A 24,807-nucleotide genomic window follows, 5' to 3' on the forward strand; every position below is an offset into this window, starting at 1 on the left:
TAATAAAATATGCTAGGTGTACCCACATGAAGATATTTAGAGACTTCTTATTTGGTTTGCACAATAGACTCCTGAAAAGAAAGAGCTAATCATACTGTATAGCTATTCCTTTATTTAGTTACACACTATTTCTTGGAATAGTTAATTCCCATGAGACTATTAAAGTGTTGATTAAGTGATTAAATTTACTTCTTCCTATCAATTTAAGCTTTTGGGATAAATGTAATTTTAACATGATATTAAAGCCAAATGTCTTAGATCGAACATTGACTCCGTCAAATCACTCAATTTAAATTAAATATTCCATATGTTGAGCCTCAGCTATTAAAAGGGAGTTTGAGCCCACACGTGAGGGGGAGTATTAAAGTGTTGATTAAATTATTAAATTTACCTCTTCCTATCATCAGTTTAAGCTTTTGAGATAAATGGTAATTTAATATGGACTACTAATCCCATACACACGGAATTAGCTAAGCCAATAAAAAATGAGTAGCGTAGCTAATCCTTAAGAAATGAAATACATCTTTCAAAAATACCCATATAATTTTTTTAAAAAAAAAAAACTTAAAACAAAATAATAAAATAAAGAATATGAAAAATAAAGTGAGTGGCCGTGCTGGTCATCGGGAGTGGCCATTTTTATTTCAGTTTTTTTTTTTTTTTAGTATGAATTAAAAAAAAAAAAAAAAAAAAAAAAAAAAAAAATTTAATATGAGGTTTTTCGTAATTTTGAATCAATTCCAATTTAAGCATTCCAAGTCCAGACTCAATATTGAAAATGGCCACTAAGAACTTCCCCAATACTCATTCCATATTAAGCAACAAGATAGGTCCCAAATTACCTGTGAAAATAGATTGACTGTACTGGATTTGTATAGATACCCCATCGTATGAAAGAAAATTGTTATGAGTACATTTGTGAGTGTTGACTGTTGAGTCCCACATTGAGAAAATATAAAAGAAAATAATGATTAATATACGTAAGTGGATCTTAGCCCATTAGCTTAAGCTTTTTGGCTAAAGTTGTGTTCAATTATGTATATTAATATACTCTTGGTAAAAACTCCATAACCGTTTTATCTCCCCAACAAAAATGATGCTTGAAAACTTCTTTGCTCTCCCCCCTTCATGTCTTGGATTCTTTTCTACATATATCAACAAGTGGAAGTAGCAATATGTAATTTTTTTACATAATCCAAAATGCCAAAAAAATCCAATATAGGCAACAATCCAACTACAACTTTGATTCTCGAAAGTGAAGAGAGCAACAAGGAATACTACTAGCAAAACTGATTGTAGCCGCTTATGCTGGACGATGTGGATATTAATAAACAAAACCCATTTTAACTTAGCTTATGGCTAACTTATGAGAGAGTTGGGAATACTAAGAATCAATTGAGGCGGTGAGGAAAGAATCACCAAGATTAGATGTTTTTTGGGTGCGTTGTGTGGTAAAAACAAAAAAGGTAGCAAAATACTTCCCAACATTAATAATTAGTGCGAAAAGCGATGACAAGGTAATTGGTTGGGTTTTTTTTATACAATGATAATAGTTTAAATGTGCACAATTTTTAAATTAAAATAAGTATTATCATACTTTATTTTGTATTAATCCTTGCATTTAATAATTAATTGTGAGATATTGTTTAATAATTAATTTTTAGCTTAAATAGTGTCTTTATACTAAAAATCATCTCTTGTACAAGTTAGCAGGATTTTGAGCGAGAAAGAAAAATTAAGTGACATCCATTTGAACGGAGTTGAGCTTCCTCCGGTGGAGTTTCTCTGGATCATTAATTTGCTTATAATGAATCAAAGCACCCACTTCTAATTATAAGGAGGCCATTATCTGATAAAGTCGCCGCTAAGGAGCTTTCTAATTTTTTTTTTTATTTTTTCTCATGTCAATAGCGGCAACCCTAAAGTCACCGCTATTGACCACTCATCAGCGGAGACTCCTGAGAGTCGCCGTTGTTGACCCTCATTAGCGGCAACTTTATGGTTGCCACTAATGAGCTTTTTAATTTTTTTTTATTATTTTTTCTCATGTCAATAGTGGCGACCTTAAAGTAGCCGCTATTGACTACTCATCAGCAGTGACTCCTGAGAGTCGCCGCTATTGACCCTCATTAGCAGCGACTTTATGGTCACCACTAATGACCTTTTTAATTTTTTTTAATTTTTTTTTCTCATGTCAATAGCGGCAACTTTAAGGTCGCCGCTATTGACCACTCATCAATGGCAACCCCTGGATGTTGACCCTCATTAGCGGCGACTTTATGGTCGCCGCTGATTGAATCTTATTAGCGGTGACAATAGTCGCCACTATTGATGTTCAATAGTGGCAACTCCTTTGAGTTGCCGCTAATAATGGTGAATAGCGGCGATTAATAGTCGTTGCTATTGTTGTCGCTGCTAAATTATTTGAAAAAAAAAAAAAAAAAAAAAAAAAGTCGCCGCTAATAACTTCTCAATAGCGACGACTTTGGGGTCGCCGCTATTTGTTTAATCGCTAAAGACTATATTGCTTGTAGTGAATTAAGACAACAAAATATTGATTATAAAATAAATCTCTTTATTATTTTTCACTTGACCCCAAATTACATTATTGAAAGGATAACAAGTATAACAGTATAAACATTTGGCATAGAAATGGAGTCATCCTGCCTTTCCATCCAATAAAAAATAATAATAATTATTATCTTTTTAATACTCAGGTTTTCACTTTTCCAACTTACGTTTTAATTTGTATTATAGATAGTACTTGATTTATGGGTAAATACCAATTTAATACCTCCGTCATTATTCCGTCAACCAAACTAACCGAACCCTGGTCTGGAGGTGGTTGACCACCCAATTTTTTGGCCAATGGGAGTGGTTGAACCACTCATAAGGTCCATGGAGATGGTTCGACCACCCCCAGATGGGTCGCAAGGGTGGCCAAAACCACGCCATGGCAATCTGCTGACGGAATTGTGATAAGAGTATTAAATTGATATTTACTCATAAATCAGGTATCATCAATAATACGAATTAAAACTTAGGTATGAAAAAGTAAAAATGTGAAAACCTAAGTACTAAAAAAATAATTAACCCAAAAGAATATACAAGGAAAAAACTAAAGCTCCATTCATGGGTTGCAATGTCCTTCAACTTCTTTTGGGTGGCAAGGATTTGGACCAGGAGGTGGTAGCTTTACTTGATCTTTTGGAAATATCACCTTCTTTGCACCAAGTGTTGGCTTCATCATGCCACCCAAAGGCCTTGAACCCTCAACAAGATTGCTGCTAAAAGCAATCAGCAACAGCAGAAGGATCGCCATCTTCATGAAGAACACGATGGAGAAAGAAGAATAATGTGTAGTGCTAGTTTCCATTAATTACCAAGGGATAAATTATTGGGAGGCTTTTAGAGAATATATCGAGAGGCTTGTTGAAGAATATTTATGATATGTATCTATATATATACATGAATGTATATATAAATTAATATATAATTCCTGTGAACTTCAAGGAACCTTCCTAGAACCTTTACATTAAATTAAAAATATACATTATATTGCATGCATTCATATTAATCTATCGAAACCTTATAATTTCCATAGCTTTCTTATTATTCTCACCATAATCGACTTCTTTGATCACTTCCAATAAGAAATTTAGTAATATCCCAAATCATTTTGTAAAAAAAAAAAAAAAAAAAAATTAAACGCAAGAAATTACACGTTCGACCACAACCAGAATGAGTTTACGCGTGAGATTGTCCTGTCAAAGCTGTAGAAATTCTACTGCAATTACTTGAACAGAGAGTTCGTACGCAGATTCTTGGCAAGTTCTTGGTAGCTAGGTGCATGCAGGAGCTGCTATACTTTCACAGAAAGTTCATAAAAAAAATCTAACCATATAACGTACCCAATCCATCTTCTCCTTGCGACCCAAGAATTTTTTTTTTTTTTTTTTGATAAGTAATAAGGAGTTTTATTAAATATAAGAAGCTTATTTTATTATTTTATATATATATATATATAGCTGCAAATATACATAGTTTGGGATAGAAAATTATAAATATAAGAAGTTTAAGTGTATTTTCATATGGCCATTTCAGATACCAAAGGTGTAATTACTTGGACATATCCCACAGGAAAGCAGCTTAGACCTGCGTCTCCCTTTTGAATGGTGTGCTTCTCTGGCGGGCAAATTTCTTCAAGAAGAATTTCTTGTAATCGTCCGAGAAAATTCGAATAGTGAAGTTGCAGCATGAAGGTAATGGAATCATCGTGGGTCCTTCTGCCATGCATGCTTCGGTCCAGATAATCTCTCATAGTTATCTCCAAATTATGCAAACCTGTTATTCAAGTAATCCAAAATCATGAGTACCCTTCGTAGAATGTGTGTAGTGTACGTCCCGAATTGTAATCTCCGGTTAAAGAGTTCATTTTGAGACTTTGATATAATATAATATTTTTATGGATCTAATAGTAATCTTAAAGGTGTCTGAAGAAATATGTTGATATTTATGAAAATATATTTTGATTAGTGGAATTTAATCTATAGGCCTTGATTTTATAAGAAGTTTGTTTTAAACCTTGATTTACGCTATGGATGATTTAAAAGCATCAAACGATTTTATTTATCGCAAAGGAGGTTATTTTGGGTCGTAAGCTAAAATGATTTAATTAAAAAAAAAATGAAGCAATAAAATAGGCTAGGTGTATACCCACGTGAAGATGTTTAGAAACTTCTTGTTCGGTTCGCGGAATAGGCAGCATAGCTATTCCTTTATTTAGTTACACACTATTTTTTGGAATAGTTTATTCCAATAGGACTACTAATCTCAGACACACAAGATTAGCTAAGCCAATAAAAAATGAGTAGCTTAGCTAATCCTTAATGAATGAAATACATCTTTTAAAAATATCCATACAATTTTTTAAAAGACTTAAAACAAAATAATAAAATATAAAATATAAAAAATAAAGTAGGTGGCCATGCGGGTCGTCGGGGGTGGCCATTTTTATTTCAGGGTTTTTTTTTTTAAAAAAAAATATGAATTTTAAAAAAATTAATATGGGGTTTTTCGTAATTTTGATTCAATTTCAATTTAAGCATTCCAAGTCGATCTGGAGTCAATATTGAAAATGGCGGCTAAGAACTTCCCCAATACTCCTTCCATATTAAGAAACAAGATAGGTCCCAAATTACCTGGGAAAATAGATTGACTGTACTTGATTTATACAAATACCCCATCGTATGAAAAGAAATTGTTGTGAGTACACTTGTGAGTATTAATTCTCACATTGAGAAAATATAAAAGAAAAGAGTATTTAATATACCTAAGTGGACCTTAACCCATTAGCTTAGGATTTTGGGCTAGAGTTGTGTTCAATTATGTATATTAATGTACTCTTAGTAAAAACTTCATAATCATTTTATCTCCCCAACAAATGGTATCAGAGCCATGGTTACTTTCCTGGGACGGATGTCTGGACGCGTCGGGTTTAGAGTTGTGTCTCCACCCACAACTAGGGTTTAGAATTGCATCTCCATCCGCAACTCTTGACGTGAGACACTCTTGAAAATGTAAAAAGACTCACAAGCGAGGGGGAGTTGGGTCAATGTGAAGAGACTCACAAGTAAGGGGGAGATTGTTGTGAGTGCAATTGTGAGTGTTAAGTCCCACATTGAGAAAATATAAAAGAAAATAGTGTTTAATATATCTAAGTGGACCTTCGCCTATTAGCTTAGGCTTTTAGGTTAGAGTTGTGTTCAATTATGTATATTAATGTACTCGGAGTAAAAATTTCATAACCGCTTTATCTCCCCAACAAAAATGATGCTTACATAATCCAAAATGCCAAAAAAAATCCAATATAGGCAACAATCCAATTACAACTTTGATTCACGAAAGTGAAGTCGTGAAGAAAGCAACAAGGGATATTACTAGCTAAACTGATTGTAGTCGCTTATGCTGGACGATGTGTAGATTAATAAACAAAACCCATTTTAACTTAGCTTATGGCTACCTTATGAGAGAGTTGGGAATACTAAGAATCAATTGAGGCGGTGAGGAAAGAATCACCAAGATTAGATGTTTTTTAGGTGCGTTGTGTGGTAAAAACAAAAAAGGTAGCAAAATACTTCCCAACATTAATAATTAGTGGGAAAAGCGATGACAAGGTAATTGGTTGGGTTTTTTTTATACAATGATAATAGTTTAAATGTGCACAATTTTTAAATTAAAATAAGTATTATCATACTTTATTTTGTATTAATCCTTGCATTTAATAATTAATTGTGAGATATTGTTTAATAATTAATTTTTAGCTTAAATAGTGTCTTTATACTAAAAATCATCTGTTGTACGAGTTAACAGGATTTTGAGCGAGAAAGAAAAATTAAGTGACATCCATTTGAACGGAGTTGAGCTTCCTCTGGTGGAGTTTCTCAGGATCATTAATTTGCTTATAATTAATCAAAGCACCCACTTCTAATTATAAGGAGGACATTACCTCATTTCACGAAATAGATAAAAGTTTGTCTCATCTATGGGTAACTTATATTTCTTTTTCTTTTTTTCTATTCAAATAACAAGAAAAATGTTATATGGTATTGAACACGATAAGAGGTGGGCACCTTAACAACAAAATTCAAACAAAAAAATAATAATATTATAGAGTCAAAATAAATAGTAGATGATGAATTCATTAATAATGCAGCCGAGGCTATCTTAAGGGTGGAACAAAATAAGTAGGGGTGAAAAGGCGGGAGGTTAATAAACGTCTCAACAACTGATTTGATCCGTATTTAATTGTATTAAATCCTAACCAGTTAAGTTCATATTTGATTCGTGTCGAATTTACAGGTTGTATAAAAAATTATTAGCCCTAGCTCACGTAGATGCATGTGTGTATACACAAACTAAATTACTGCCATGTGTGATTTATATTAACATAAACAGTTGGGAACAAAGTGAAATTCAAGCAGCTACCATATTGGACACAAAATAAATAGATAAATTGAAAACCAAGAAAAAAGAAAAAAAAAACGAACAGCTGGCGCGTAGCATGTAATACGAAAGGAAAAGGAAAGCTCTGAAAGTCGGTTTATGTTTTTAAACCGCCTTCATTACACCGACTTAACGTAGATATAAAACACTCTGATCAACACTAGAAATCCTTGCTCACATCAAATTTCTACTCACAAACACCGACCGACCCATCAGTTTCCAATTTTCTTCTTTGGTTTCCCTTTTCATGTGAAGATCGATGGATGGTTATCCATGCTTCTCTTCCGCACCCATGAAGTGGTTCAAGATGAAAGTTCTTGGGAGAGGATCGTATGGTACAGTACACTTAGCAATGGCAACAACAAACACTACTGGTTCTTCTTCATCTGGGTTTATCGCTGTGAAGTCTGCGGTTATTGAGAAATCATTTTCGCTCATGAAGGAGGCGGAGATCCTCCAAGAATTTGTTAATTGTCCTGAAGTTGTTCGTGGGTTGGGGTTTGATATCAGCTATGAAGGTGGCTTGTGGTTCTACAATTTACTTCTGGAGTACGCATCGGGAGGCACCCTCCATGATTTAATACAAACAAGTGGAGGAAAGTTGGATGAAATTGACGTCAAAAAATACACTAGAATGATTCTCAGGGGCCTCCGTTGCATCCATGAAAAGGGTTACGTTCATTGCGATCTTAAGCCAGAGAACATTCTTGTTTTCTCTTCTCCACACGGTGCAAGAAGCAAAAGTGTGAAGATCACCGACTTTGGGTTATCCAAGATTCCTGGAGATTTGAATGAGCTCATGACAAAAAGGTATGATTTCCGAGGAACACCACTTTATATGTCTCCAGAATCTTTTCTAGTCGGTGAAATCAAAGGTTGTTTGGATATATGGTCTCTGGGTTGCGTGGTGGTTGAGATGATTAGCGGAAAGCCGGTATGGGACTCAACAGGCAGCTTAGATGGTTTGGTGATTCAAATTGCTACGGAGTCGCCCAACATACCTGAAACCATGTCCGAGATTGGCAAGGATTTCTTGCGGAGGTGTTTTGCATGGGACCCAACAGAGAGATGGACGGCTGAGATGCTACTGCATCATCCTTTTCTCCTTGAGACTCAAGCTCCGCCACCATCTACAAAAACTGCTCTAGATTTTTCTGTATCAAAGAAGCTGCCTCCTCCTCCTGGGTTTGGACCAATTGCAAAGAGACCGTCATTGCCCAAAACTCTGCCTCCTCCTCCTGGGTTTGAATCGATTTCGAGGAGACCAGCGCTTCGAAAAAATCTACCTCCTCCTCCAGGGTTTTCTTCCAGAAGAATCCTTGCATGACTGGGATTAACTGAAGCACAGTAGTAGCTAGACTGACTGATCTGATCATGAGTTGTAGTGCCACGCCCACCTTGAATTGTTGATCTTTTAGAATGATCAAATGATCATGCCTTGTAAAAATCTTATAAATGAAGTTGAAGTTTTCTTTATTCAGATGACTGTTTTCTTGTAGGAATTCTATTAATTTGTATTCCCTGCTTCAAGAAAATATATATATCATATGCTTTAACCCACCTTGTTAAAATTGAATAATCGATCATAGGTTGCATTTACATCAGCCTTTGGTGATCAAGCTATTGCACTCCTAGCCTTCAATATTGTTGGACAGCTATAAAATAGTTTAAGGATCTGAAAGAAAAACAAAACAACGTAAGAATTGAAAGAAGTAAAAAAGGAAATTTACAGAGAGTCATACCTCCTCTTTCGCCTTTAGTTCTCTCTAAATTAACCTTAGCACAGGAAATTACAAAGAGGTTAATTTCATGATGGGGACCAATCTAAATGCAAGCATATGTAGCACATTGTGTGTCTTGTTTGGGACTAATTCACCTGACACAATTGTCACAAATTGAATTGCTGTCATTGAAAGCCCCCTTTTGTCAAACAGTTGGCATGCCCGTGAAGGGCACTGCCCTCTTCCCACACACCCCCCGGCTGGCAGAGTCAGAACGGGAAATCAGGTCATTGGTTACGAGGTTAATTACATGCACATGCTCATTAATTAGCATGAAATGGGAGGATTACGATCGCAATTCCCCTGCGCACAGAGGAGGAGAGAGGGCGCAATGAAATTGATTCAATTAATGCTACATTTGCTTTTTCCTCAGTGAAGGGGGCATGGGAAAAGCTAGCTCTAGTTCTGCTTTTCTCACTAGGCATGGCCATGGCCGATGCTATTGGTCGTTGAAGAGCCCAAAGGCTCCATTTTTACGTTCATCTCTGTCTTCGTGTAATGACGCGTTTGTGTTTACCTGAAGAATGAGATACCCATTTGGGCACAGAGATTAGAGTAATCTGTCCGCATACGAATAAGGCCTTGTCTGATCATGGTGTTTGACAGGAGTTTTGTAAAGGGCCCGAAGCCTACTATGCCTATTTTCAGAATTCTTGGCCCAGTTTATTGGTGGGTTTATCCGTTTATGCACAATCCCATAAAAAAAGCTCTATCTTATTGATAGAAGCCTTAGAGTTGGTTTCGATTTGCGATTTTAAAATGTGTTTTTTTTGGAAACACAATTCAACGTTCGACAAAATTACAGTTTGACCTTTAAAATTGTAATTTAACCTTTAAATTGCGTGTTTTCAAAAAGTACATCCTTACATGCGAATCTAAATTTTTTTAAAACCCAATTCCAAACAATTTATTTTTTTGAGTTTTGATTTAAAATCCTACTTCATGTCTTAGGAATTGTAATGCCAAACGCACCCTTAAGCCTAAACTCCTTTAACTTAAAACCAAGCTTGAAGCTAAAAGGTAAAAAATATTACCAGTTATCCCAAACGTAAAAAATTAAAAATAAAAAATAAAAAATTACATTTGGCTCTAGTACCATGTTAAATTATGTATCTCTTTGCTTCCTCTCTCTTTTCTTTCTCTTTCGTATTTTAGTATTTTAATATTTTATATATATTTCAACATGGTATCAGAGCAACGTTTTTGTTTCTGCAGCTTTTAATAAAAGTTTTATGACGTTTCTATGGTGTTTTCTAGCATTCTCTTTTGATAATCTCCCAATTTTTGTGATCCTCGACTTTATTCATTGGCGAATCTTGGCACAATGCGGTTTGGCCCTTCATAGGATTTTTAACAGCTAGTTTCCATTCTCTGGCCTCATTGTCAGTTGCGTCTTGGCCCTTCACCAGGTTTTTTTAGTGGCTTGTCTCCATTCTCCGGTCATCACTTTCAGCCTGTCGGCATTGCCTTGATCCAACCATCAACTGTAGATGCCTTTAATTTCTTCTCTTTTTCAAACTCAGGCTTACACCTTGAGTTTGAAATGAGATGTTAGAATATATTATTTTATTTGTTAGAATATTTTATAATTCCCTTATTTTATTTATTTCGGAAGGTTTATTTATTTCTTTATGTATTTTAGGGTTTATTTTGGGTTTCTTACCCACTACTCATTGTCTCTTTATAAATAGAGATCTATGTAATAGTTTAAGACAATTCAAAAGTTCAACAAATACTAGGGACAATAAATATACAAGATGTAGCACATACGTCTCTCTCCGCTTTCGCTCTCTCTTTTCTTTCTCTTTCATATTTTAGTATTTTTATATTTTGTATATATTTCAACACACTCGTTTGGAAATTATTTTCCTAATGTTCAAAAACTATCAATTTAGAGTATCGAACTTGTAATTTTTGCAATGTCTCCCCTTTGTTATGATTTTTCGTTAAATCTTGTCAAAATTTTCAAAATATCTCTACTTTTTTTTTAATAATTTTTTTTTTTTGGAAAAAAATAATGGCAAAGACTCAGGCGTATATATTTTTGCAAATTTTGTTAAATTCTTATCAACATCTGAAACTTTGTAATTTTTTATTTTATTTTGTATAATAAAAAACATAAGTATTTTAAAAAAATTTAACAAGATTTAATAAAAAAATCCTGACATAGCGAAGGATTTTTGGTACTCTAAGGAGAAGTAAATAATCAGATGGAACAAGAAAACGGGAACTGAAAACACATTCCATCTAATTTGAGCACCAATATAGAAGTAGATTATTTATCATGGATGGATTTTGGAAATGTCATCAGAATAAAAAGCATTGACACTGCGCACATAATTAACACATATATGATATAGATCCTATTTCCCTCCAAATTTTAGCTATCAACTTTTATTATTCTATTTAAATAATTTTATTATTATTTTTTTTTAATTCTTCCTCCAACAATCATATAATTTTTTTTTTTAAAAAAAAAAAAAAATGCAAAGCACAAACAGAAAATCCAAAGCTAGAAACAGTTTATCATACAAAACTACATTAATATGCTTTTCAATAAAAGAAATCCAAAGCACAAACATAAAATGTGCACAAATGGAGCAAACCCAGAACAGATAGAACTTTTAATAGGGTTTCTCCAAATCCAAAAGAAAGAATAAATGAATCAATAAGTAAAAAAAAAAATCAACCCCTAAAATATGATAAACCTAACTAAATTACGATGGTATTGTCCAAAGAGAAGTAATTTTTGGTACATCAGCGTACTTGAACAGTAAGCACGCCGGTGTTAAAATATTATAAAATATTATTAAAATAATATTTAAACAGTAAAAAAAATAAAAATAAAATAATATTTTAACACCGGCGTGTTTACTATTCAAGCACTTCAGTGTGCCAAAAATCACTGCTCTTTGTCCAAAACTTTTATGCCTAGAAAGAGGAGACGAGAAACGAAATGGGAAAAACAAAGAAGATCGAGGAGAGAGGTGACAAGTAGTTTTAAAAATATTTTCGTGTGACATAGAAGGTGAAACGGATAACACCCATATTTGAAAATGTGTTTTATATACAATACACCTACTTTTTTTTTTTTAAAAAAAAAAAAAACTCAAACCTCTCATATTCGTGTGGCCACCCTCAACATAGAGGTGAATAGTGATCACGTAGCCATCAAGCCAGAGAGAAGATTACATCTACTTTTTTTAATTTTTTTTTAAATAGTAAATTATTATTTTGTTAAAACATTTATCCAAAAATATAAAAATAAAGTTTAAATTTATGATTTGAGATGTTAATTAATGAATTTGTTTTGTAGTTTATGCTTCTGTTTTTTGAGTTGACGTAGCATGCAAACAAAAAAAGTCTATGGGTTCAAAAGCGTCATTGCTTGCGTTAGCTAGGTGCAATGATCTGCTACCAAGAGTCCGAAATATATAAAACACAAACAAATATTTAATTGTAATTGTTCTATGAAAAATGACAAAATGTCTCACTCTCGAGTATATATCCAACCAAATAACCTTTTTGACAAAATGTTTCACTCTCGAGTATATCCAAGCAAATAACCTCTTTTTTTTAATGCATCCAAGCAAATCATTCAAGAAAAATGTTACATACACTTTAACATTTTTTCAAACGTAACTATAAAATTTATAATAACTTACTATTAAATTTTAGATAAAATTGAAAGTGGTTGTAGGCACTCCCTTTGGTCATTTGGGGCGACTTTTGGCCATGGGTGCTCAGATCACCCCCACCTGCCGGCCATCACGAAATTTATTTTATTTTTTTTAATGTAATTGTGAGTATTTTTGAATTTTTTTTTTTTCAAAAAATATGGGGCATTTTTAGAAAGTTGAGACGGAAAAATGCACATGAGCCATTTTCTGTCAAATTAGACAGAAATGGCTGACTCACATTACAAATTTTTAATACTTTCTTGGAGTACATTGCCAATTTTAAAATATTTGGGATGAGGCAGCGTGACTTAGTGGGCTGCAATGATGAACAACAATAGAGAACATATATGTATTTCTAAATCTTGATTCTATCAAAGGATTTAAGAAATCTTCTCTAAAACACTAGATACTCTATAGGTTTTGAAGGAAAAACAGAAGAATGCTCAATTCTAACGCTTCTTATTGAACAAACTTCAATCATAAACAAGAATTGTATTATAGGGTCTATAAAGTATGTATTTATAGCCCAAAACCTAAACCTAATAAAAATACGAAACTAAATCAAAGTGAAAGTACTCTATGGTGCCCGTTCGGATGGTCACCCAAATAACTGAATTTAGAGTACGTAAAACAACCCAAAACTAAGTAAAAATTGAAACATAACATAGGGCCGTTTGGACGGCTTGCGAACAACCTATTAACGGAGGCTCTTTGGATCTAGTAAACATCGAAATTAACAAACTCTTGTAAACATAAACAAGAATTGTATGTATTTAATCATAAACAAGAATTGTATGTATTTAATCATAAATTCAATCATAAACAAGAATTGTATTCTAGGGTCTATAAAGTATGTATTTATAGCCCAAAACCTAAACCTAATAAAAATACGAAACTAAATCAAAGTGAAAGTACTCTACGGTGCCCGTTCGGACGGTCACCCAAAGAACTGAATTTAGAGTACGTAAAACAACCCAAAACTAAGTAAAAATTGAAACATAACATAGGGCCGTTCGGACGGCTTGCGAACAACTTATTAATGGAGGCTCTTTGGATCTAGTAAACATCGAAATTAACAAACTCTTGTAAACATAAACAAGAATTGTATGTATTTAATCATAAACAAGAATTGTATGTATTTAATCATAAATTCAATCATAAACAAGAATTGTATTCTAGGGTCTATAAAGTATGTATTTATAGCCCAAAACCTAAACCTAATAAAAATACGAAACTAAATCAAAGTGAAAGTACTCTACGGTGCCCGTTCGGACGGTCACCCAAATAACTGAATTTAGAGTACGTAAAACAACCCAAAACTAAGTAAAAATTGAAACATAACATAGGGCCGTTCGGACGGCTTGCGAACAGCCTATTAACGGAGGCTCTTTGGATCTAGTAAACATCGAAATTAACAAACTCTTGTAAACATAAATTTGTAGATATTTGAGTTATCTTTCCAACACCGCATAGCTTGCTCCATTGTCCAATCCAAGGTCTGAAACTCAAGATATGACATTTTTAGTAGGATTCGTCATGTGAGAATCGTCGCACTTTTTTATGGAATCCTTAGTTTTCTACATCATGAGGCTAAATTAAAAATAAGATAAAACTTTAAGGAGTACAATGTGTTCTCTCGCCTATTCCGGAAAAAGTGCGTACCATTTGTCAAAACCTAAAAGTCAGCTGGTGTTCCTATATGGTCGGTTGACTGGTTGGTTTAATGCAACATATGCCCGATGATAGCAAACTTTGATGTTTTGTTGTCTTGTGGGATATACTTTTATGTGTTTTATGAGAAAACATTTTGTATAGAGTAATATTTCTAGACTGGGTGGTGAGTATAAGACTCTGGTTTTTCAAAGTTGGTGCAAGCCCCTTTTATAGAGTACTATTCTTTTGCTTTGGGATGGACTTTTTTTCCAATATTCATTTTGTTTATTTGCCGCCAAGCTCGTTATCTAAATGGAAGCTATCAAAGATCAAATATGCATGTGTCAAATGGAAGCTATCAAAGATATATATAATTTGAACCAATCCACAATTATTACATAAATGGCATTTATCATAAACAGCAGCATCTTAGGAAATGGCCATGAGTTCTATGTTGGACTTAGGATTGAACCAATTTGGCTACAAATTCTTCAATGTTTTTATCAGAACTTCCACCCTCGTCAACAGCTTCTTTGGCCAATTTCCTCCATTTTAAAGCATTTTTCTTTATCTCTTCCCCTTTCTCTCCATCCATTATCTCTCTAATACAATGTTCAATTGCTTCTCGCTTGACTAACCCTTTCTCATCAGCTGGAGCTTTCAGTCCCATATTCCAAACATCCATAATACACTTTGCATTCGTGCTTTGGTCTGTCCATTGTGGCACTGCGACCATCGGAACACCGAAGCTGAGGGCCTCCAAAGTAGAGTTCCATCCACAATGTGTAACAAAGCATCCTACTGCTTCGTGAGTTAAAACCTGTTAAAATATAAATTAAATAATTAAATTTATCAATTTCTATTATCAGAGCAAATGTCTTAAGTGCTTATCCTGTCTTCATCATTCGCGGCCCATTTCAATTAAAATATGTGTTATACTATAAATTAAATGAATAAATTCATTCATTTTTACCAGCTTGTTAAGCTTTTAATATAATTGATGATTTAACAAGACCTCTAGTTGAGGACACCAATGAACCATCAATCCTTTCTCGGACGTCTCCTCCACAAAGGTTTTGGGGAGCTTTGCCTCTTCTAATGCCCTGACTATCCACAAGAAGCTCATGTTGCTCATTTTCAATCCCCAAGCTAGTTCTTCCATTTGCTCAACTTTAAGTTCGGCAAAACTCCCAAAAGAAACATAAACAACTGACCCCTTTGGACGATCATTTAACCATTTCATGCATGCATCGGTGTTGGGCTTGAAGATGCTCAAACCATACTCTTTGTCATTTTCAAGTCGCTTGTCTAGGAACATAGATGGTATAGTTGGTCCTATTGTCCTCAATGGCCATATCTTTCCCATCCAATCCACCACCTACAAAAGAATCAAAATCAAGCAATATAATTAAGCTTTTCAAAAGAAAAAGAAAAAGAAGTGGAGGAAACTAATAAACACAAGTCCTTACCTCTTGCTCCAATTCATAAAACGTGTTGACAAGGACCCAATCAGCTTTATCAACGTTGGAGAATTGACCCACCAAGATGTCATAGTAAGCCGGGTAGGATCCAAAATCATAAATGAAGGAAGGCAAATCCTGAGGTTTGAGTGGTGGCGACCCAGGAAGCAAAATTTCAGTCTCTGAGAGAGGGAGTTTCAGTACTCCTTTGTGGACATGGTAGTATATATTATCAACAACACAAGATTGAGTGAAAAACACAGCCCCGAGTAAGCCAAACGTTTTGGCTACGTCTAGACCCCAAGACAAGAAAGGATCATAAACAACACAATCAACAGGGCAGCCTGAGCTAGAAAGCTTCTCAATAAGCTCAGTCAAAGTTTGAAACCCGACTCGCCGGAAACGCTCCAAATAGGCGTGGACGCTCTCTGCTTGTGTTAACCCGCCTTCATCATAGCCGTCAGAGATTGTCTCGAGAGCAATGGAGGTGGCTTCTTTTTGGATGGTGTTGGACATGGATTTGGTAATAACCACTGTAACTTTTACCCCTTTGTGCTCCAAACGCTTAGAGAATTGCATCATGGGATTAATATGGCCTTGTGCTGGAAATGGTAAGACCAAACAATGAGGTCTGTAGACATTCTTTTCCATCTTGAAATATTCCTGCTTTTACAACTTCAAGATGTCTCTCTCTCTCTGTATGTGTTTGAGTACCTTCTGATATATAAATGAGAACATGAAGTGAACAATTTGTATACGAAATTCTGCGGTGTCCTTAATTATCAAATAAGATGAATCTCGAATTCTGTGGTGTGTGTTGCTTTATTATAAGAATGCTTTAAAAGTTGTTTCAAGTCCTTTTCACCTTTTCATGTTATATACTCCGGCATATGCTATAGCTTATATATTATTATCTATGGCCTAAATTACAAATCATTACATGTGGTATAAAAAATAACTCAGAAGTTCTCGGGGTAAGCCAAAATAACAATTTTTTTTACTTCCTGAAATCAATTTCCCATAAATAACTTAACAAAATTCATTACTTTACCACGTCATACCCAATAAAAACGTGACATCTGTTATTATTAATTTTTTACTTTCAAAAATAACAATTAGGATTTTTTTTTTTTTTTTTTTTTACATCCCGCTAAGATTACACATCAGCCTCACTACATGTCAAATTTTCGCAAAATGCTCCTAAATCGTGGCGAGAAAAATGAAAATAAGGGAGGGTTATGCACGGAGTAATATTTTGAGAGTAGAAGAGATTTGATTAATTTACTGTAACAGTATAACGTGGAGTGATGACAGATGTGTAATCTTAGTTGGTGTCCTAAAATAATGTGAAAAATCCTAGTTGTCAATTTTTAAAGTTATAAATTAATAATAACATGTGTCACATTTCTATTGGATATGACGTGACAAAGTAACAGATTATGTTAAGTTGCTTAATGAAAATTGATTCATGAAGCAAATTGTTAATTATTTTGGCTTACCCTGAGGACCTATAAATTATTATTTTTATCACATAGAGTAATTTGTAATTTATTTGTAATTTATGTCAATTATAAGAACTTATAAATTATTTTTTATACCACATGAAATGATGTATAATTTAGGCTAAACCAATTTTGCCTTTATCACTAAAAATATTGAAAATATTACTTAAAAAATAAAAATGAAATAAAAATAGTAAAATATATGTTATTAAGACATGTTACACATGCATTATTCTCTCGAGCATCTATTTTTACAAATCTAATTAATGAATTTATCATTAGATTTTTAAATTCATGTGAATTTCATACAAATTTTAATGGTGGATTCATTTTTTACTATATGAAAATTGGTAAAACATCAGATGAAAAATAAATTTTTTATCATCTCTTTATGTTACATCGCGATCAAGTACTCCAGTCGAACAAACAGAAATTTACGACATTATACTTTGTCAGAAAAAATATATAGCTTTGTCAGAAAAAAATAAAAAATAAAAAACAAAAAAAGACAAAAGGAGAAAAGAGCTAAAAGTCGTAGGAAATCATTCATCGGAGTTTCATTCATTGGACCGAAGATTGCATATTAGATAAGGCGGCTAGAAAATACATTTCAACCACTGAATTTCTTTCTTTTTTTATAGATTGCATATTAGATAAGGTAGCTAGAAAATACATTTCAACCACTGATTTTTTTTTTTTTCTTTTTTTCTGGACATAATCGTTGGAATTTAATTAAGGGCCTATTTGGAATTGCGTTTGAGGGGTCTAAAAGTGCTTTTAACGTTCAAATAGTCTGTTTGAAGAAAAAAGTATTTGTTTGGTAAAAAGAAATTAAAAGCACTTTTAAGGGATCTAAAAAGTCTAAAAATTGCTAAAAAACACTTTTGACAAAAGCTTAAAAATGAAGTTTTTGCTCGAAAGCTAACTTAAAAGCTCTATTTCTCAAACGCAATCCCAAATAGACTTTAAGTCTTAATATGTAGCCTTCTGATGCAGCCCGACTTGGTGGGTGGGCTGCAGCAAATAACAACAAGAAAAGAACATATAAACAATTCTAGATCTAGATTCTATCGAATATCTAAGAATTCTTCTAAAAACAATAGAGTATATCTAAAGTTTAAAGGAAAAAATAATAATAACTCAACTATGAGTATTCTCATTAATAAAACTCAATAATAAACATAAACCGACTTTTGTGGAGGCTATAAGTATGTATTTATAGACCCCTAAAGCCCTAAATCTAATAAAATACGAAATAAAGGCTTCTAAAACCCTAAACCTAATAAAACATGAAATAAAAGAGGTTTAAATAAAATAAAGCTACGGCGGCCTGTCCGGACTGGACTTATGGCCATCTGGACAGCCACGACTTAAAACCATAAAAAACAGTGAAATAACATAAGCATCTAGACTTGCGGTAGATGAGCTCCAGACAAAGACTCTCGGGTTGAGCTCGTCCGGATGGGCTGCAAACAAGATTGCAGACGAGGCATTCCGATCTATATCACCTTCAATCTCTTTTTCTTTTTAGAGTATTATGATGGACTATACTTATTTAGATGGATATGTATATTGTAAGTTGTAACATTACCCCTTCCTCCGTAGTTAGTAGTTCTGGTCTCACTTGCGTAAAGAGCAGTGTTGCATTACAGTATATTATATAGTTGTACTCGAAAAAACGTCTTTATTGACAATCCAAAATTGTTGTTAATATTGTTGAAAGTGGTAGCTCTAGCGACAACTCAAAATGTGGTCACTAATTATATGATCAATAGCAACGACATTTTGCGTCATTGCTAATGGTATCATGACATCATCGCTAATTATAGGACCATTGGTGATGACTCAAATGTGATCACTAATGAAAAAAAAGTGCCAAATGCATTTCTTCTTTTTTGCAATTAATTTCCATTTTAATTTTTTGATATCAATTATTTCTTTGTGGCTTCAGCAGCTGAGAAATGGAAACGGAATTCTATTCATAAAAGATAATCAAATACATATATAAAGTCACACGGCTTGCTTACACACGAAGGGATATACAAAGAGGAAAAAAAAAACTCAAAAACAAACACAATCACACTTGATTTATATCAAATCTGAATTAAAAAAAAATTAATTAATTAATTTTTTTTAAAAAAAAACAAAATTGAAAGATAACCTTCCAAAGAGGAGAATCCACCCCAAAGAGAGGTGCGGGCGGCCTGCCCATCTGAGATGGCGCACAGCCACCCCATGGGTGGCTGGGGTGGCGCGCGGCCACTCCCACCAAATTTGGGGGTGGCGCGAGGCACCCTTAGACCATAGGGGTGAATGCGCCACTACTCCCACCAAATTTGGCCTAGGGGTGGCAGCGCGCCATCCCAGATGGGCAATATATTTATTGGCACTTTGTTGAAACACCCACACGTGAGGGTAAAATGAGATAATATTGTTGGTGTTTGTCAGAGCGCCAACCGGCATAAGTATTATCGGCGTTTGTTGGAGTGCCGGTAAATAGTTTCAAATACGATGCCATTTCGCTCATACCCTAATAAGCTCTCTAATGCCTTCACGAACCTTCCATTTTCTGCCACCCCCTCTTTCTTTCGATCTCTCCCTCCAGATTCCTTCTCTCTCTCTTGCTCCTCTCTCCCTCTCTCTTTCTTGCATTGCGATGGGAAGATGACGCATTGAAGGTACATCACTCTATCTCTTTCCCTCGTACGCATCTTTCTCTTTCCCTCTTGTCACTATGGTTTTGGTTTCTATTTGATCAAATGTACAACAATTTCTGGGATTCTTACGGCTCTTTTCCTAAACACAGTAGTTGATTCTTAGGATAACTTTTGAGGAGACATTGACAATTTTTTTAAAATTTTTATTCTTGAATAAAATTTTCATTCAAACACAAATAAAATACCCAAACACACTAGTAAGAAAGTTGGAAGTCAGTTCTTTACATCAAACAACAAAAAACCAAACTCAAATCAAACAATTACAAATGATCTCCTACCAAAAAATCACAAGCTAAAAAAATACTACCACTCATCAAAGAAAAAAAAGAGCTTCGTCACCCATTTTGAACCAAGATACTCAAAGGAATGCTCCAATTCTCACAAATCTTGACATTTTCAAAAGTATGTTTGAAATTTCATTTGCCATTTCCCATGATTTTTGAATTACTCGCCCAACAAATAAACTGTAATATTTGCTCCTCAGAATTCACCATATTACAAAATTTAATACTATTCTAATGCTTCCATATATAATACACAGTTGCCCCAAAAGACAATTTTTTTTTTTTTTGTACTTATAGAGAATATTGTCACAATTAAAAGTTTTCAAAATTTAATACTATTTCAGTGCTTTCATATGTAATACACAGTTGCTCCAAAAGACAATTTTTGTTTATAGTTATAGAGAATATTGTCACAATTAAAAGTTTTAAAAGAGAACATTATCAATTATATGATAATTTGAAGAAAATTTGTAATTTTTTCTCAAAATTATTTAATTGTAATTGTCTATATATGAAAAATGCATGACTCACGAGTATATCCAAGCAAATGACCTAAGAGTCAGCTCTTACTAATTCCAACATGCCATATATGGAAGCAACTTTTTATTGTCTTTTGGGTTCCCCAATGTGATATTGTAATTGACACATCTCTTTCATATATGCATTTTTTGTCCATTTTCCCCACTTCTTCTAGTTCCCCATGTCACATGTGTCATCTACCAAAAGGCTAATAATAACCAATCCATGCCAATCAATTATTCAATAAGGCTAGGAGACCTAGCAAGAAATATGATTCTCTCTAGTCTATTTTAGACTAGAGAATATTCAGTTTATGGTTAAGATTTCTTTTTAGAAATCCTAAAGTCACAAATAGGACACTTGTCCACTAACTAAAAATAATAATAAAATATTATTTTAAATTTAAATAAAAATAAAAAACAAAATAATAAAATATTAAGGAGTGGCCGAACCACCCCAGTTTGGGGTTGGGATAGCTTCAGCAACCCCATGGCCCTTGGGGGTGGTCCCGCCACCCCCAAGGGCCAAATCTTAAAATAAATAAAAAAAATAAAAAAAAATTCGCTTGGCCATTGGGGGTGGCCGGACGACCCCCAAAGGCGGTCTGGGGTGGCCGAAGCGACCCCCAAGCCTCTAGGGGTGGTCTGTCCACTAGTGGCCGAAGCCAGAGCCACCCCTAGGCCCAACGGGAGTGGTCTGGCCACTCCTAAGAGCCAAACAAATTATTTTTATTTTTAGATTTGGCCTTTGGGGGTGGCCGAAGCCAGCCCAACCCCAAAATGGGGTGGTTCGGCTACCCATTGTCCTTAATATTTTATTATTTTGTTTTTTATTTTTATTTAAATCTAAAATAATATTTTATTATTATTTTTAGTTAGTGGACAGGTGTTCTATTTGTGGTTTTAGGATTTCCAAGAAAAAATCTTAGCCATGAATTGAATATTCTCAAGTCCATTTTGAATTGGAGAGGATTCTATTCCCCCTAGCAAAAGCTGAGCTGAATAAGAAAATTCAAAAGTTTGAGAATTTGTTCAAGTTTTTTATTCATTGCAGAGTCATTACATAATGGCACATTACAAGATCAATTTATTACATAACAATTCAGACTGGACGAAGACAGCTGCAACTTTGGAAACAGACATGAATTTCTGTCTAGGAATTAAGAGTATTGGACCAATTTAGCGACAAATTCTTCAATGTTTTTATCAGAACTTCCACCCTCGTCAACAGCCTCTTTGGCCAACTTCCTCCACTTAAAGGCATTTTTCTTTATCTCTTTCCCTCTATCTCCCTCCATTATTTCCCTGATGCAATGTTCTACTACTTCTCGCCGGGCTATTCCTTCCTCATCAGCCGGAGCTTTCAATCCCATCTTCCAAACATCCATAATATACTTTGCATTCGTGTTCTGGTCGGACCAATATGGGACTCCAACCATCGGCACCCCGAAACTAAGGGCTTCCAAAGTAGAATTCCACCCACAATGTGTCACAAAGCATCCCACTGCCTCGTGAGCCAAGACCTCTAGTTGAGGACACCAACGAACCACCAATCCCTTCTCAGACGTCTCCTCCACGAAGTTTTTGGGGAGCTTTACCTCCTCCGATTCCCTTACAACCCACAAAAAGCATCTATTGCTCATTCTCAATCCCCAAGCTATTTCTTCCATTTGTTCAACTTCAATAGGAGCCACACTTCCGAACGAAACATAAACAACCGAGCCCTTTGGCTGACCATTTAACAATTTCATGCAGGCATCGGTGTTTGGCTTGAAGATGTCAAAACCATAGTTTTTGTCATCTTCAAGTCGCTTGTCTAGGAACATTGATGGTATAGTTGGTCCTATTGTTCTCAACGGCCATATCTTTGCCATCCAATCCACCACCTATAGAAAATAGTTCATCAATATCATCCATAAAAAAGAAAAGGACAAAATTAATAGGCTGATTAAGTACCTTTTGTTCCAACTCATAAAAAGTGTTGACAAAAACCCAGTCAGCTTTATCAATGTTGGAGAATTGATCCACAATCATGTCAAAAAAAGCCGGGTAAGATCCGAAAAACGGCATATCCTGAGGTCCAAGTGCTGGCGACCCGGGAAGCAAAACTTCAGCCTCCGAAAAAGGGACTTTCAGCACCCCTTTGTGTACATGGTAGAATATATTATCAACAGCACAAGATTGAGTGAAAATTGCAGCTCCGAGTAATCCAAACTTTTTAGCAACATCTAGAGCCCAAGGCAAGAAAGCATCGTAAACAATACAATCGACAGGGCAGCCTGAGGTTGAGAGTTTCTCAAGGAGCTCAGCCAGAGTTTGCGACCCGATTCGCCGAAGGCTCTCCAAGTAGGCTTTGATACTCTCTGCTTGCGCTCTCCCGCCTTCATCATAGCCGTCAGAGATGGTTTCGAGGGCAATGGAGGTGGTGGCTTCTTTGTGAATGGTCTTGGAGATGAAGTGGGTGGTAACCAGAGTAACTTTTACTCCTTTGTGCTCCAAACGCTTGGAGAATTCGAGGAGAGGATTAATGTGGCCTTGGGTTGGATAGGTCAAGGCCAAACAATGTGCTCTGTATGCATTCTTTTCCAACTCCATTTCTGCCTGCACAGATATTTTGAGATCTCTCTCTCTCTCTCTCTTTCTCTTTGTCTCTGTTGTGTGTTATAATTACTGTTAAAATAGGTACAAGTGTGGTGGTGGTTGTGAAAGAAAAAGCTTGCTGATAACGCGTGGGACCTCAAGGCCTCAAGGGTAATAGTCTCAGTGATAGCTCTGCACAGAAAAGTTCTGTGTCGATAAGGCTTGGGATCAATTAAGCATCACCAACGAATTTGGTTGGTTTCTTCCCTGATTTGCAAGGGTTGTGTAGGGCACAGCTCCAAGAATCTGCGGCCTTTTATTTCATGTTTTTGCCTCTCTATGCGTTAAACAGTGTTTCTCAAACATTAGTAAAACGTTACGCGGTGCGTCTTCAACCTACCTTTCATCGTTTTCAACTTTAGTCTCACCGCATGTAAAACCTAATTTTCAACGGGTGACCAAAAAATTAAATCAATCAATCAATCAAGTCCGCGAGTTGTGAATCTTGGTCCAATTCGAAAAATCCTATAAAATAGTAAGGAAATTTTTTTAGAGCTAGGGAGGGGGGGGGGGCATTTGACCCCTCCCTCGACCCCGAGTCTATGAAACCGAGCTCATGGTGCTTATTTTAATCCATAGAGTGCCTTGTTGATTTTGCACACATGATCAGGATACATAGTATCCACAAAGTCACTAGGTTGTTCCATAAACACTTCTTTCTTCTTTTCTGAAGTGCATAAACATCTATTCAGTTAAGTGATCATGAAAGAAAATATTAAATACATCCAATTGCTTAAGTGTAATGAATTCCTAGAGAGAGAAGAATGCAAATGGTAGCTGTTTTGATGATTGGACTAAAAGTCTTTGTGTAGTCAATGACTTCTCTCTGTTTAAACTGTGCGGTCTGGCTTTTGCTCCAACCAAAAAACTCACTTGTTTTTTATAATGTTCCAATGTGATGGTCTAGAACAGAGGAATCATGTACCATTATATATCCAGAAGGGCTTGAAGTTCACTTTGCATAGCAGCAAACGAATTTGGATTGTGTTACTCGACGAATATATCCAACCAAATGACCCAAGTGATCACCTCGTATTCCTATATGGTGTCAGTTGACTGGATGATTAATGCTTGTTAAATTTTTGTTTGTTAATGCTTTGTAAATTTTTTTATTAGAGAATCCTTAATTTTCAAATTACTCATTTTTTGTCCTTTTTTTCCATCCAAATATTTAATAGAAATGTTGTCAGGCTTCTAGTTTGCCATGTGACATCTACCAAAACGGTACCACGGATCATGTTTACTCATGACCAATCTATCAAAATCAATAAAAGAAAGACAACGAAAAGCAATAAAAATAAAATTATAATCTTTTACGATTTTAAAGATGTCGTTGATTCTAAAATTCTAAAATTCATGTTGTTTTTAAGCGCTTGAAAAATGTCATATATATATATATATCATAAAAATATGGCATATTATTGAGACAGTCAAAAAGAATTTTTCACCCTCTTTCATTTTCGCAAAGACGATTTTTCTTAAGAAAGTTAAAATACATTTTTTAGAAATATGTTTGGAACCATTCTAGCAGAGTCATTACAAATGACATCTTACAAGCCGAATTTAT

General features: G+C 34.7%; 3 protein-coding genes across 3 annotated transcripts; 1 reads left to right on the forward strand and 2 right to left on the reverse strand.

Annotated features, from left to right (window-relative positions):
- The first annotated feature begins 7,264 nt into the window (after positions 1-7,264).
- On the forward strand, positions 7,265-8,332 carry LOC132174359 (mitogen-activated protein kinase kinase kinase 20-like). The gene has a single exon (XM_059586030.2). It carries the CDS (start codon positions 7,265-7,267, stop codon positions 8,330-8,332), a length of 1,068 nt encoding a protein of 355 aa, XP_059442013.2.
- A 6,133-nt stretch (positions 8,333-14,465) lies between these two features.
- Positions 14,466-16,331, reverse strand: LOC132181461 (mogroside I-E synthase-like). The gene is made up of 3 exons (XM_059594698.2): positions 15,589-16,331; positions 15,135-15,497; positions 14,466-14,939 (listed from the first exon to the last, which is right to left on the reverse strand). Exons 1-3 carry the CDS (start codon positions 16,228-16,230, stop codon positions 14,580-14,582), a joined length of 1,365 nt encoding a protein of 454 aa, XP_059450681.2. The 5' UTR covers positions 16,231-16,331; the 3' UTR covers positions 14,466-14,579.
- A 5,313-nt stretch (positions 16,332-21,644) lies between these two features.
- LOC132166158 (UDP-glycosyltransferase 74F2-like) lies at positions 21,645-23,231 on the reverse strand. Its single transcript, XM_059576935.2, has 2 exons — positions 22,557-23,231; positions 21,645-22,486 (listed from the first exon to the last, which is right to left on the reverse strand). The coding sequence occupies exons 1-2, from the start codon at positions 23,193-23,195 to the stop codon at positions 21,761-21,763; spliced, it is 1,365 nt and encodes a 454-aa protein (XP_059432918.2). The 5' UTR covers positions 23,196-23,231; the 3' UTR covers positions 21,645-21,760.
- Positions 23,232-24,807: the final 1,576 nt, after the last annotated feature.

This window comes from Corylus avellana, chromosome 2 (assembly GCF_965113065.1).
Source record: "Corylus avellana chromosome 2, dhCorAvel1.hap1.2, whole genome shotgun sequence".
Taxonomy (NCBI): Eukaryota; Viridiplantae; Streptophyta; class Magnoliopsida; order Fagales; family Betulaceae; genus Corylus; species Corylus avellana.